Raw genomic sequence first — 12,517 nt, 5'->3', positions numbered from 1 at the left:
GGTGGACCTGGCCACGCACTGTGGCTTTATGGGTGGCCTCCAGAGGAATGGCAGCACGGGTCTCACGGCTCCTTACTACGCTACGTCCACCGTGGAAACCATCTTCCACGTCTCCACTCGCATGCCATCTGATTCTAATGACTGCCTCACCAAAAAGGTAACACGAGTCCTGTTTGTGTCTTTGCTCTGTGTTCCAGCTTTGTGAGGCTAACATTCCCGCCTGTGCATGACATTTGGATCGTCAGAATATGTCGTGTTAATTTGCACACCTCAAATCTGAGTGTCAGAAATACGAACAATACTGCTCTGTCCGTTTGATGCGGTGAAATGGCTACACAGTCCTGCCTGCCCATAGCAGTATGTTGTTGTAGCCTTCAGCCCTGTGTTAAGCTGTGATCGGGAGGTGTGACTTCAGAGTGCGGGCATTGATTAGTGACCCTGGCCATTCAGACCTGAGGAGTAGAGAGTCTCAGGCGCGTGAGTGAAGAGAGGGCATGTGCCGCTGCGGTAATGACTATGATTCTGCTCGCCCATGCCCCCCTCCCTGTGTGCTGTGACCAGGGCCTGGATTCAGCCATTAGCTCTCCCTGCTAGGGCAGGCGCCGGCCGGATGCCGGCAGGATCCTTTTATCCAATTCCTGCTGCCGCCACAGGAGCAATCGATTGGGTTCCGCAGTGGGGTTTTTTTGAGCTGTAGTGAACGAGTAGCAGTTAGCACGAAGAAATGAGCCGCGAGGCCTCTGCCCGTGCTGCCAATCTTCTCATACAGTACCCTGCTGAGAAGGGAAATTCATCAGACTCTCTTCATATCCAGTCCTCCACAGACTTTGCCCCTCTCCGTCTCACAAATAACCCCATACTCATTCCAAACCTATCCGGAACATGTGCTTACTGACCGCAGAAAGTTAGTTAGCCGGAGTAAAGATTCTGGTTTGGGTTGGCCAGAGTGAGGCGCTGGAGGGATGGCCATGCCTATAGAGGAGAGTGTGCTGCCACTCCTCTTCCATCCATTTCACAGGGAACTTCTGTCATTGCCCAAGCTCACCTCGCACAGATCTCTCGCAGCTGCACGGGAATTGGCAAGCTGGCTGCATGCATGGATGCGTCAGAAAAAGATGGCAGGGCAGAGAGAAGAGAAAGTGGGATGAACAAATTGATTGAGAAATGGACTGTGTCCAAGCAGGACGTTTCCCTGTCAATTTAAAAATAACACTTTTAGTCCAGCAGCCACCGACTTCACTGCCTGTAACCGTACATATGATGTGGTGGTAGTGACGGATTGGCGAGCTCTCGCTGGGCAGATTGCCTGTTTGTAGACGATGGAGGGTAAAAAAACAACAACAGCTAAACCGAAAAGAAAAATAGGGAAAAGCGTGAATTCCTCAATCCAATTGTGGGTTTTAGGGCCGTGCAAGCTGCAGCAGCTGGCTTCAGTAATGCGGTTACAGAAACGACCTGCAGGGTTGGGGTCAGGCCATGTAGAGTGCGTGCGTGTGCATGTGTGTCTGTGAAAGAGAGGGAAATAGACGGGCGCCTGAGCGATCACATTCACCCCCAGGCACCGCAGCTTAACTGGGCTGCTGCAGGTTGTTTTTACAAGGAGCCTCTTGTGTTCTGCGCTCCTGGTCTGCCGTCTCCATATGTGTGCAGCCCATTGGCTGGGTGGAAGGTCAAAGAGAGCTAATTGGACCAGAGCCTTTGACTTCAATCCCATTTTATAAAAGAAGTCTCAAACATTTGGATGTGATTAACAAAGGAGTAAATAAAGAAGATGATTGACTACAGCATAAGCATCCTCATTAAACTTGTTATGAAGCTCATCCAAATGCTAATATCTTAACCCAAATTAACATCCCAGAGTTTATTGTCTACCGCAAATGCATATTCAACATTTTCTCTGAAATTGTCCCAGTGACTGACCTGGTTGGTACCTGCTGATCCCTGGACAGAACTGGCGAGCTCCAGTAATCAGCATGCCGTGGATTTGTTTAAGATTACCGTATTACCATAATTAAGGGCTTATAATAGAATGTGCTAATTGCATTTTTGGTGGCGAGGGCATGTTTCTTAATGGCTCATTAGGCCCACAGTACATTGGCAGATGTTTTCTTCTGCGCAGAGGCTCACTTTTCACTGTCCATGATACCCCAGAAAACATCACTGGGCGAGCAGCTACGATCCGCAGTGGGAAACGAAAAAGAGAAAAAGACCTGGTGTCGAGTCGAGCCCCACCACGCAGTAAAATGAGGCAAAAGTGATCTACAGAAATACATAATGTGACTGTGACTGTTACCTTGGGAAAGGGGGAGCTGTTTACCTTTTTCAAGCTAGCATCCATCAATTTCCTGTCATTTAAGTAAACGTTCTTCTCCTGCCGAGTCTAATTTGGGTGTGTGAATCGTGTGGAAATGGGAAGCAATTTAATCTATGATGGGGAAAGCCAATTGGATTTGAATTATTTGCTTTTGAAATGCTCAATTTTGCTCATTTTATGCAATTTAAATTTGTAATGAAAAAGCTATAACAAGAGTCCAGACCCCTATTTAAACTATTGTTTTCAAACAAAGTTTGTGATTTTGACTTGCTCACTTTGCGCTCACACCTGCTGCAATAATGTGTTATCTTTAGGATACACACAGTAAACACGGTTTTATTATCTCCTTCCACACAACTCTTATACCTTCATTCTAAAAAGTGTGAGCTGCAGGCACTGGCTGGATCTCAATAAATATGTGTTCCTGTCCTCATCACCATAGGATGATGACAAGAACACGTCACCAGAAACTCTCAACTTGTTTGGTGACGGTGGGTCAGTGGTCAACAGGTTCATCTTTCAATCAGAGGATTGGCAGTTCTCCCCCTTGTATGATTGTAAGTCCCTTAAAGATGAAGATGAATTAAATATTATGTAATGTTTGTTTGCAGCTGCGTCACCTGGGAAATGACGAGGTGCACATCGTGTGGTCAGAGCACACACGGGACTACCGACGTGGCATCGTCCCAACGGATTTTGGGGACGTGCTGATAATCATCTACCCAATGAAGAACCACATGTATTTTATCCAGATCATGAAGAAACAGGTAAACCACTCCCGTCAGTGGGGGGGTTCAGGTTATTATCAACTATACACATGCAAAATGGATCAACGACTTGGAAGTGGGACGTTACTTCTTTGCATGTGGTCAAACAATTAGCTGACGATAAATAATGAAATGTAAAGAGTGACTCCACATGTTTTTAAGCTTTAAACTATATTACATGACATCCGTTTGGGACTAATCTACTTTCCAAAGACCTCTACTCGGACCCCCTCGTTGCCTCTTCCCACAGCTGTAACCTACGTATAACTTTACAATCACAGCACAGAATAAGCCTGTTCTCCTTTCTGGTAATTTAGCTCTTCACAATCACATAAATCTGTGTTATGTTGTTAATGACTGATAATCTGGCAATAGCAATGTATTTTCCTTCACTATGACAAGAGTGCGATCAAGGTGCATCGAGGCTTTTCTTCCAACGGAAGAGGGCTCAGTTTAATCTCTCTGGCCCTTGTCCACTTTTGAAAATGTTACACTTGGGCTCAGACCTAAAGGTGAAGTTATACTTTGATGTTTAACATGACAACGTTTCTTAGTTTTCAGGCCCACTGAGAAAGAAAACCACTAATTTCCGGTCTCTGTTCACGAGCCCCTTCACCTGGCTTCCGATTCAGACTTTTCCATTAGTTGATTAGGTCCTTTCTCCTGTTTGGTTTTCTGTTTGGAGGCTCTCAGTTTCCCTATTCCAGCTGTGCATTATTACCCACACTGTGGGTATGTGCTCTCAGAGATGGTCACCATCCTTTCCTGATGAGCTTTCATCTCGGATACTCTGAAGTACTGCACTCGATGTGTGGACATTTCTCTGCCTGAGAATGTCTGCCTTCAGATCTTCAGATATATTCACCATGTTTCCTATATTATTCAGATGAAAAACAAATAATGGCATTTGTTTTGTGTTCCTCACAGAGGGCATTGATCGTCTTTGATGTGGTCTTTTTTAAATGAGTCATTTTTAAAAGACGATCAAAGTACATTATATTTTTAATGGTGTTAATTATTTGATTGTAGTTGCATTGTATTTTCTTCACTGTGGGGATCTAAATGATCTAAAATCCCTCTTTTATGTGGATGTCCAATCAGTGTTAACGGTAAATATCGGCAGTTGAAGAACTACATTCCTCAGTTTATGCTATATTGACCGAGAAAGCCAAGTTATCCTTCTCGCTGAGCTGGCGGCGCCTACATTTACCAGGATGCATTGCACGCAGCGGCCTTGAACTCTCTCTGCTGCAATTTCCCCTTTAAACTCAACAGTGACCTTTACCTTTTAATTCACAATAACACAAAGACAAGTGTGCATCACGCATAAATCCTCCGATGGTTGCAGATGGATCACATATTAGAGAACATATTGTACCTCAGAGGGTCTCAACAGCCAAAGCCCCCAAACACACGCAAACAGGTGAATTTCTTTCCAAAATTGGACATCTTAAACTCGCTCTACCTCAGAACTTGTAAAGCTATCTAGTCAGATTTATGATGTTAATTTAGACATTGTCCCCCCAGTTTTCCAGCATGTGATTAGGTTAATTGGTCCGTATCATTTCTGGTGAAAATCCATTTATTGTATAATTTGACTGGTTATTACACAATCTGAACTTCCATGCTGAAGACAGCAGGACCTTTTGGAGACTTTGACATTCATGTCAACTTCCAGGTCAACGACCATTGAGCTTCAGTGATTAAGGGCCCCCTTCCAGTATGCATGAACAGACGCGTGTATCCACACACAAACACACGCTGCCGCTAAAATGCATATTGGCCCTTTGTGTTTGTTCGGTAGCTCAATATGAGGGCTTTGTTTCGTATTGATTGTCATTTTAATCTCATTTGCCTAACATTGATTCACATTAGATATGTGTGGTTGTCATGCAAAGTTAGGTAACAATCCAATTTCATCTTGAACCTTTGCCCTAAACAGATGGTTAAAACCTTGTTGTTTTTTAGAGAGAAAGTAAGAAAACAACAACGTTTTTAATCAATCTGTTCTCTTTTTTTGGGACGCCTGCAAATAAAATGACAGGACGCTGACTAAATTAGCTCTGGATCATTGTGAAAGAGCTCTTTTTTTCCAGGTTCCTTTCTTCGGGCCGCTGTTTAACGGCGCCATCGTCACTGGGACGCTGCTTCCGAGCTTGGTGCGGGCCACCTGTATCAATGCCAGCAGAGCTGTCAAGTCCCGGCTGACTCTCTACCAGAGCTTGTATCCTTTACTCCTCGTGCCTTCTGCTTCATGTACTGTCCACCGTCCCATACGGGGCATGGCTCGTCAGAGGAATGCAACGATTCTTTACTATTGACTGCACATACAGGTGAGACCATGATGAGCGTACATTAAGCTATGTTGTTATGACAATTACATAAGATGTATCGCACCACTGAGCTTAAATGGTCAGCACCACCAGTGGCCCATTTGGGTAAATTCATTGAGACATGTGGCGTGCCTGTCATGTCAGCCAATGCACACAGCTGAGTGCTGACAGTGATCTTTATGGTCTGGCTGATTTACATACAGCTATTAGGCTGGGGCTGTTTCACAGCCTGGAGCAGCATGGGAGGTTGTGTGAGGCTGTTTTGGGCAGGAGCACAGATAATGTGTCATCATCTATCACGACCGCTTTATGGAGCACACTGAGAGGCAAAATAAGAGCAGCCTAAAAAATACATACAAGTGTATACAGACGGAAGCGCACACACAAACACCTACTCGCTCTCATCCTCCATCCTCCATCCAACGGTGTGCCGTTAAGAGCCTGACTCCAGCTGTAGTTGTCAGTTGGTTTAAAGGGAGTGTAATCACCAAGAGAGATGAATTAGCATGTGAATGCCAGCAGCACAGAGTTGAGTTGGGGGGTGAGATGGGATGGCCCCTGGAGGGGGAAACCTGATCTCCCTCAACGCCCCGCTCCTCCTCGGACAGCATGTACGGCACCGCCTCTCCAGAACCACGCTGCCCCTCTGGCGGTTGCTATAGAAACCTCCCCCCCCGAGGAGGTTTCATTTGGGTGGAAGGCTAGCTTCCATTGTTTTTGAAACATTTACATATTTTTGGAAAAAGTTGTTGTTTCTGAATTATCACGAGGCCCTTGTATGTTTGTCATTTACCCTTAAAAAAAAAAGGCTTTGGTCTTTAATGAACCTACAACACACCTTGCGTATGTTGTTTACAGTTGGGTGTGTGTAAGTATGCGTCTGCCCATATGCCTTTCACAGTGCATCACATCCCCCCCCCCACACACACACACCCCACGCCTACATCAGGCCTTGTCTGTGTGTCCCCAAGGGAATCCTGAGTGACAGATGTCTGTTACCCGACGCCAAGTGAATTAGCCCAGTGTGACACTGTGCCAGAGGGGGGGCCAGCCACAGGCCCGACTGCCTCTGCGAGACTCAGGGGGTTGGGGGGGTGTGGGGGGGGGGACAGTACTGGGACTGCTGGGCTACAAAAGCCTTACCTGGCATTCCTTAGCAGAGGAGCCGACAGCACAAATGCATGATCTATGAGAGGAGATGAGCGCTGCCTCTAGAGCTCTGGCACTGGAGGGCTGCCAGGCGTCGCACACTCCAAGAGTGGAGACGAATGAATGTGCCAGGCAAAACATACAGCCAGCACGAGTATCTGCATGTCTGTTTTTTTCCTGCCTAGCTTGAGAGCTTGTGAGGACAGAAGCAGAGTAGCTAAAATGGTCCAGGTGGTGCATGCCATGTGATAGGCACCGTTTTTAGGTTTTAAGATGCCCTGACGTCACAATGTTCAAAACTGGCATAAACAAGAAGCAAAAGTATTCATTAGCATGTGGAGTTCCTCTTTTATATCTTATTTGGATTCTCTGTTGTATTATTACCAGCCCTTTTGCACTTTTTCCTCTCCAGTCGTCATTCTTCCATCTTCTCAGGTTTTGCAGCTCTTTATCCCTCTCAGGTTGGAACAATGAACCAACCTTTTTTTTTTTTTTTCTCTCTTCTGGGATGTGTTTTTTTTATTTGTGGGAGATTACTTTACTCCTTCACAATGCCTTAACAATCCACACTGTCCGCTCTGCCTCTGAGGCCGCGCTCTCTAAGGTAATTAGTTGAATATTTCTTCAAAGAGAAGCTATATGACCCCTGTGTGTCCAGATAAAAGGCCAGTATGGCACTGTGGCCCCCTCTCTTGCTCAGTCACAAGGCTCGAGAGTACTCCAGCAGTCTGCCACAACGCTCACAGGATCTCTCAGGCTAATAGGATTTGATATTGAAAAATGACCTCCAGCAGCAGAGTGTTTTTCAGATAGATACCCCCCTTGTTGTCTTTCTTTCTGCTCATCATATCCTCCGTGTCCTCCTCTCTCCTTTCCCTCAATCTCTGAACTGTGAGGGTTTGTGAAATCTGTTTACTTGTTTGTTCTCGTACAGGGTCCAGCTCTCATTGTCAGTTAGAATTTGTGTCAATTTCCTCTGTCAAGACACAACCACGGCCTTGCTTCATCTCACAAGCCCCTCGCAGACGAGTCGTAATGTATCATCTATTATTTACGTGCCTGATGGAAAATGCAGCTGGTCTGGCTTTGTGTGTCCTAAGTGTATTGTCTGCAACTAGTCCACCCGTCACAGCGGCGTTGTGAATAATCGAGACCACAAAATGTTAAATCTAAAACAACCTTAAGGGGGGAAATCGCCACCTTTTTTATGTGGATGTCCATTCAGTGTTGATGGTAGAGGCTGCATATCGAAGCAATGGATTCCTCCGTTTCTGCTGTATTGACCCTGAAAGCCGAGTTTGCAGATGCAAAATCATTTGAAGTGAAAATGACGTTGTAGGAATATTTAACGGCTGCTATTTGAGCTTGACTTTTATAGTCTCTGCCTCTGGGTAGCCGGGGAACCATCAGCACTGATTGGACATCCACTGGTGGGTAGTGGATTTCCCCCTTTTTAAGTGTGACTAAAAACACCATTATTTTTCATTGGCAACAGAGGACAACAGATAAATGAAATTGTGCTCCTCTGTTTCCGTTCCCTCCTGCATGCGCACAGCGTTTGATACATTCTCCTGGAAGACGCAGTGAGTTTGTCGGTGTCACCTGAACCCAACCCGTCACTGGATGGCTGTGCCGCCTGCTGCCATTTACTGTACCATGAAGATCCTTCATACTGTCACTGCAGAATAATGTTTTCACCCAGAAGCTTTGGATTCTTTTCTCTCTTCAACGAGCACTTGAGTTTGATGTGCCGCACAACGCCGTTTGTGACGGGAAAACGGCGAGTTTCTAATAGGTGAGACCGTGTAGAACTGACCTTGTTTCAGAGACACAGCCTCCCTACTGGACAGAATCAATAGTTTTTGCACACTGCCCTTAGTCCTAATCGTCTGCTCGGACACACACACGTAAACACGCATGCACACACACACACACATCCAGCTCCAGGCAGCGATCAATAACCATAATCTGTTTCTGCCCATCTCTCTCTGTGTGTGTGTGTGTGTGTGTGTGTGTGTGTGTGTGTGTGTGTGTGTGTGTGTGTGTGTGTGTGTGTGTGTGTGTGTGTGTGTGTGTGTGTGTGTGTGTGTGTGTGTGTGTGTGTGTGTGTGTGTGTGTGTGTGTGCGTCTCTCTCTCTCACTCACTCACTCACTCACAGGCTGCTGTGAACATATCTACAGTTCCCCGAATGCCAAAAAACTAAATGTACAGAATTTCAATGTCTGTATACTGAAAACATAATGGATATGATATCCTGTGTGCACTCCCTTTGTGTGCTGCACCCCAACCCGGCGCCATCATAATTATGACAGTCACTGCATTGCTAATGACACATTCTCACACCCCTTCTGATCAAGTTATTGTCCCACTCCCGCTGTGTCTTTGTCCAACGGCAGTGCGTTCTTTTGTGTACTGTAAGATTCCTCACCTAGCGGAGATGAAAGTGCGCCTGTATGCATGATAGGATGTCGTGAATAGGATCTGCCATGTTAGTGTTGTCTCACATGAATTATTTAGCATCGCTGATAGGTCTAATTTGCCAGCTGTTGTGCCATAACTGTCGGCAGTCTCATAGATAATACTCAGCGTATATCACTGTGGAACACAGTGCTTGACTGGGCACAGTGAGACGCCAAGCTAGTCATTATATGCTGGTTTCATGCAGTGGTCTGAGCAGATAGGAGTATAACTAGCCAACTTCCTGTTTATGGAAACGGGTGTGACCAAGTAAAAGGTTGCCAAGAGAGTACGGGAGGCCTAATACATCTCTGCGACATGTTGTGCAACTTCCATCAACTATCAAGTGGTGTATTCATATTTACAGGATGCAAACCTTTTAGTTGGAGGCATGTTGGCTGTTGGTAGGTCGTTGGGGGTTGGGTTGGGGGCCATTTCTGAGTTGCCGTGTCCCTGCTTGGAGTTTTCCAGGGTGGTTTGGGCGAAGGCTGGCATTGCCTTTGAGAGAGCGGTTGAGAGTTTACGCAGTATTTGGAGGGCTGCGCCGAGAGGAGGGGTCTCTCCCCCATTGAATGTTTTAACCTAATCCCATTATCAGTGTAGCGCACTGCCTCCCATCTCTTCCCACTCCTTAAACCCTACCCCCTTCCTGCCCGGCTCTCCAGCTGACCAGCTGTTCCTGCCGGGACTCACGACAATGTCCGATGTGTTCAGATCACCGAGTACCCCCCCCCCCCCCCTTTGCCCTCCCTCTCTCTCTCCAACACGCACACACAAATACACAGAGCCCAGACCATGCACAACCAAAGCAATTGCCGAGCCCATTGCTGGAGCCTACAGGGGCCTTGAGGGAGGAGGGTGTTAGTTAGGGAAGAAGGGCGGTGGGGGTGAGGAGGGGGCAAGCACAGGCCTGTCAAACCAAGAGCCCTGACTCAGGAGGCAGCCCAGCTCGGATGGCATATGGCGTCTAGCTTCATACAACATGCAAAAGTATTCTCTCCTTTGCTGCCTCCCCCCCTCTCTGTCTCCCTCCCCTGCTGCTAATGCAGAATGACTCATAGCATTACTCCCCCCCCCCCCCCTCCCCAACATTAGTTCCTCCTCCTCTTGCCACCCAGCCTGTAACAAAAGGCGTCCGCTGCATGGCACCCACACCGTGAAAACCCTGGGGGCCCAGCCTGCACTCTGAGGTCTGAGTACGGGGGCCGCCCCTTTTAAACACAGGTAGAGCAGGCATGGAACCAGACGGCCAACAGCAGGGACCCAGAGCCCCGCCTGGGGTAGCGTACTCACACTGCTGGTGTCAAACGGCTGTGCCTGTTCGCGTGTTTGTGTTTGAATGTATATGGAAGCTGCTCCATTTCGTGGTGCCTCTGGTGTAACTGAAACGCGGGCGTGTCTTTGAGCACCGCGTGTTCTGTTTGTGTGTCACTGCAACCTTTCTGGGAAATGAGGATTGTCTTTTATTTGCCATTTCCGTTTATTTTCCTACTTTTGATTAGATACTATTAATGAACCATTTTATGGTGTTAGGGAGCTTTCAGCTGCCAGAATAAGCCAGTTGTTCTCCACTACATAGAGTAATAACAATATCATAAATGTTCAACTAGCACTGGTAGAAACGGCATATCATTGTGTAACCCCAAAAATGTCATGCTCTGTGTGTTTTTAAACTTGAACCCCCCCCTCACGCCCCTCCCCTTCTCTTGCCGTCTGTTATGCATTCATGTCTGACATCTGTGTGTTTGTGAGCGGCAAAGGGAAAGCCGGCTAGATGCCAGTTTAGTGCGTGGCCATCCAACCTGTCCCCTCCTCAAGCACGGGTATCCGGTAGAATAACAAAAACAAGACTCTCACAATCATCTCATGATGTGTATTTTTGAAAACTGCTTTTAGAGCATATTTGTAGTTTCTATATGGGAATACATTATAATTAACTTACTACTAATTACTTGCTTAGGCAGAGTCTTGAAGAATTTCCAGTATTATCAATAGATCACAATGCAGATCGGTTTTGTTTTTTAAAGGGCATAGATCACAGAAGTTTATGTGCTTTTGTGCTTGTTTTTTTATGTCCGGCGTTAAACTATTAAATCAAAAAAATGTCAGTGATTAAGTGTCTTTTTCTACAGATAAACCCTTTATTAGAAGTACACAAAGCAAGACAATACAGGTTGCTATGTGTTCATACTGCTGCTGAAGAAAAGTCTTATAGTACGAGAATTCCCAACATTTGAACAGACAAAGAGCATCGTGCCATTTTTATTGCGTATATTACGTGTTGTGTACACTTGAACATGTTGGCCCAGCTGTGAGCAATCATCATAAATTGGTGACTAATATGTGAAGGAATGACTGCCTGCATTGGTGTGGATGTTAACACTCATCAAGACCCTACTCTTGGGGGGGGGAAATGCCCTTGCTAAAAAAAAAAAAAATTTTAAAGTAATTTTCTAAAAAAAGACCCTCTCTTGCTAATAGGTCATCGGTCTCTGTGTCCATCAGCCAGAATGACCTGAACCCGGTGTCACCACTGGACTAGTACCCACGGCATTCCCGTTAAGACGACATGTTCATTGTGATTGATGTGTGTTGGTGCTGCTTCCAGCGCGGGTGTAAAAACCTGTCCGTCTGCTTTAAGTGATAAGCATCCAGCTAGCCATTCCATCTGTTCCCCCTCGCCCTGTTTAATTAATGAACTTTCTTTCCCCGCCCCGTTGCCAGCCAGCGCAACACTAAAGCAAAAGCTGTTAGCCCTCTCACGTTATCCAAATGGATGCATGTTCTTGTCCCCCCCTCCTCTTCCTCGATGGGCGCGTTCTCATTGATTAGTTATGTTTTGTTTTCCCCTCTTTTGTCTCCGGCTTCTTGAAGGGAGCGTTAATGAGCTTTCCTGGCAAAGCCGAAACGCTTGGAATCCGTGGATAAATGGGAATAATTTTGTTGTCGGGGTTTTTTTTTGGCAGAGATGTGAAGCCTCGTGGCACTTTGTGTGTTTGTGTGTACTTTAATGATATTGTTTGTTTGTTTGTTTGTTTGTTTGGGTGTGTATGAATGGCTTTGAGGCGATGTGTCGTGCATTTGGTCCCCACTGGTCCATTATTCCTCTTCAGAAGCTGGAACACTCTTTAACAGTCGTGTGTGTCACTCTTCATCTTTCAGCCGTCTCGGCACAACTCTTGTCCTCTCCTCCTTTTCTACCAAGTGCTCTCTCCCTTCCTTTATGTCCCCTCTTCCTTCCGTGTCTCTTGTTACAAGGCAGTGGACAGCCCTTTGTCCAGCTAAAGCTGCTCTCTTTTGTTTGTGCGGCCTTTTTTATCCTCGTGCTAATCGCCATGGTCGTGTGCCTGAGTTGGACCCCATATTTCACGCTCGGCTCTCCTTTGTTTGACACACCGCCCCTGATAAGAATCCCAATTCTAGGGCCTCTCTGATATTGAAATCCAACAGCGGCGTAGAAAGAGCCTTCAATCATCCATTATCTGTGCCCCAGTGA

At 46.3% G+C, this 12,517-nt stretch overlaps 1 protein-coding gene across 10 annotated transcripts in view; it reads left to right on the top strand.

The window, feature by feature from the left end:
- Positions 1–12,517, top strand: part of ralgapa2 (Ral GTPase activating protein catalytic subunit alpha 2) — a 96,193-nt gene that overhangs the window by 64,142 nt on the left and 19,534 nt on the right. For all 10 annotated transcript variants that reach the window (XR_008833283.1, XR_008833282.1, XR_008833280.1 and 7 more), the window contains 3 exons: positions 2–157; positions 2,926–3,081; positions 5,178–5,305. Coding sequence is in view for 4 of the 10 variants with exons in the window: in XM_056427341.1 (XP_056283316.1) it covers positions 2–157; positions 2,926–3,081; positions 5,178–5,305 (440 nt within the window). In the remaining 6 variants the exon portion in view is untranslated. The remainder of the gene's footprint in view (position 1; positions 158–2,925; positions 3,082–5,177; positions 5,306–12,517) is intronic.

This window comes from Pseudoliparis swirei, chromosome 11 (assembly GCF_029220125.1).
Source record: "Pseudoliparis swirei isolate HS2019 ecotype Mariana Trench chromosome 11, NWPU_hadal_v1, whole genome shotgun sequence".
NCBI classification, from domain to species: domain Eukaryota; kingdom Metazoa; phylum Chordata; class Actinopteri; order Perciformes; family Liparidae; genus Pseudoliparis; species Pseudoliparis swirei.
Note: the sequence above shows the minus strand (reverse complement) of the source record. Positions and strands in the feature narration are given on the sequence as shown.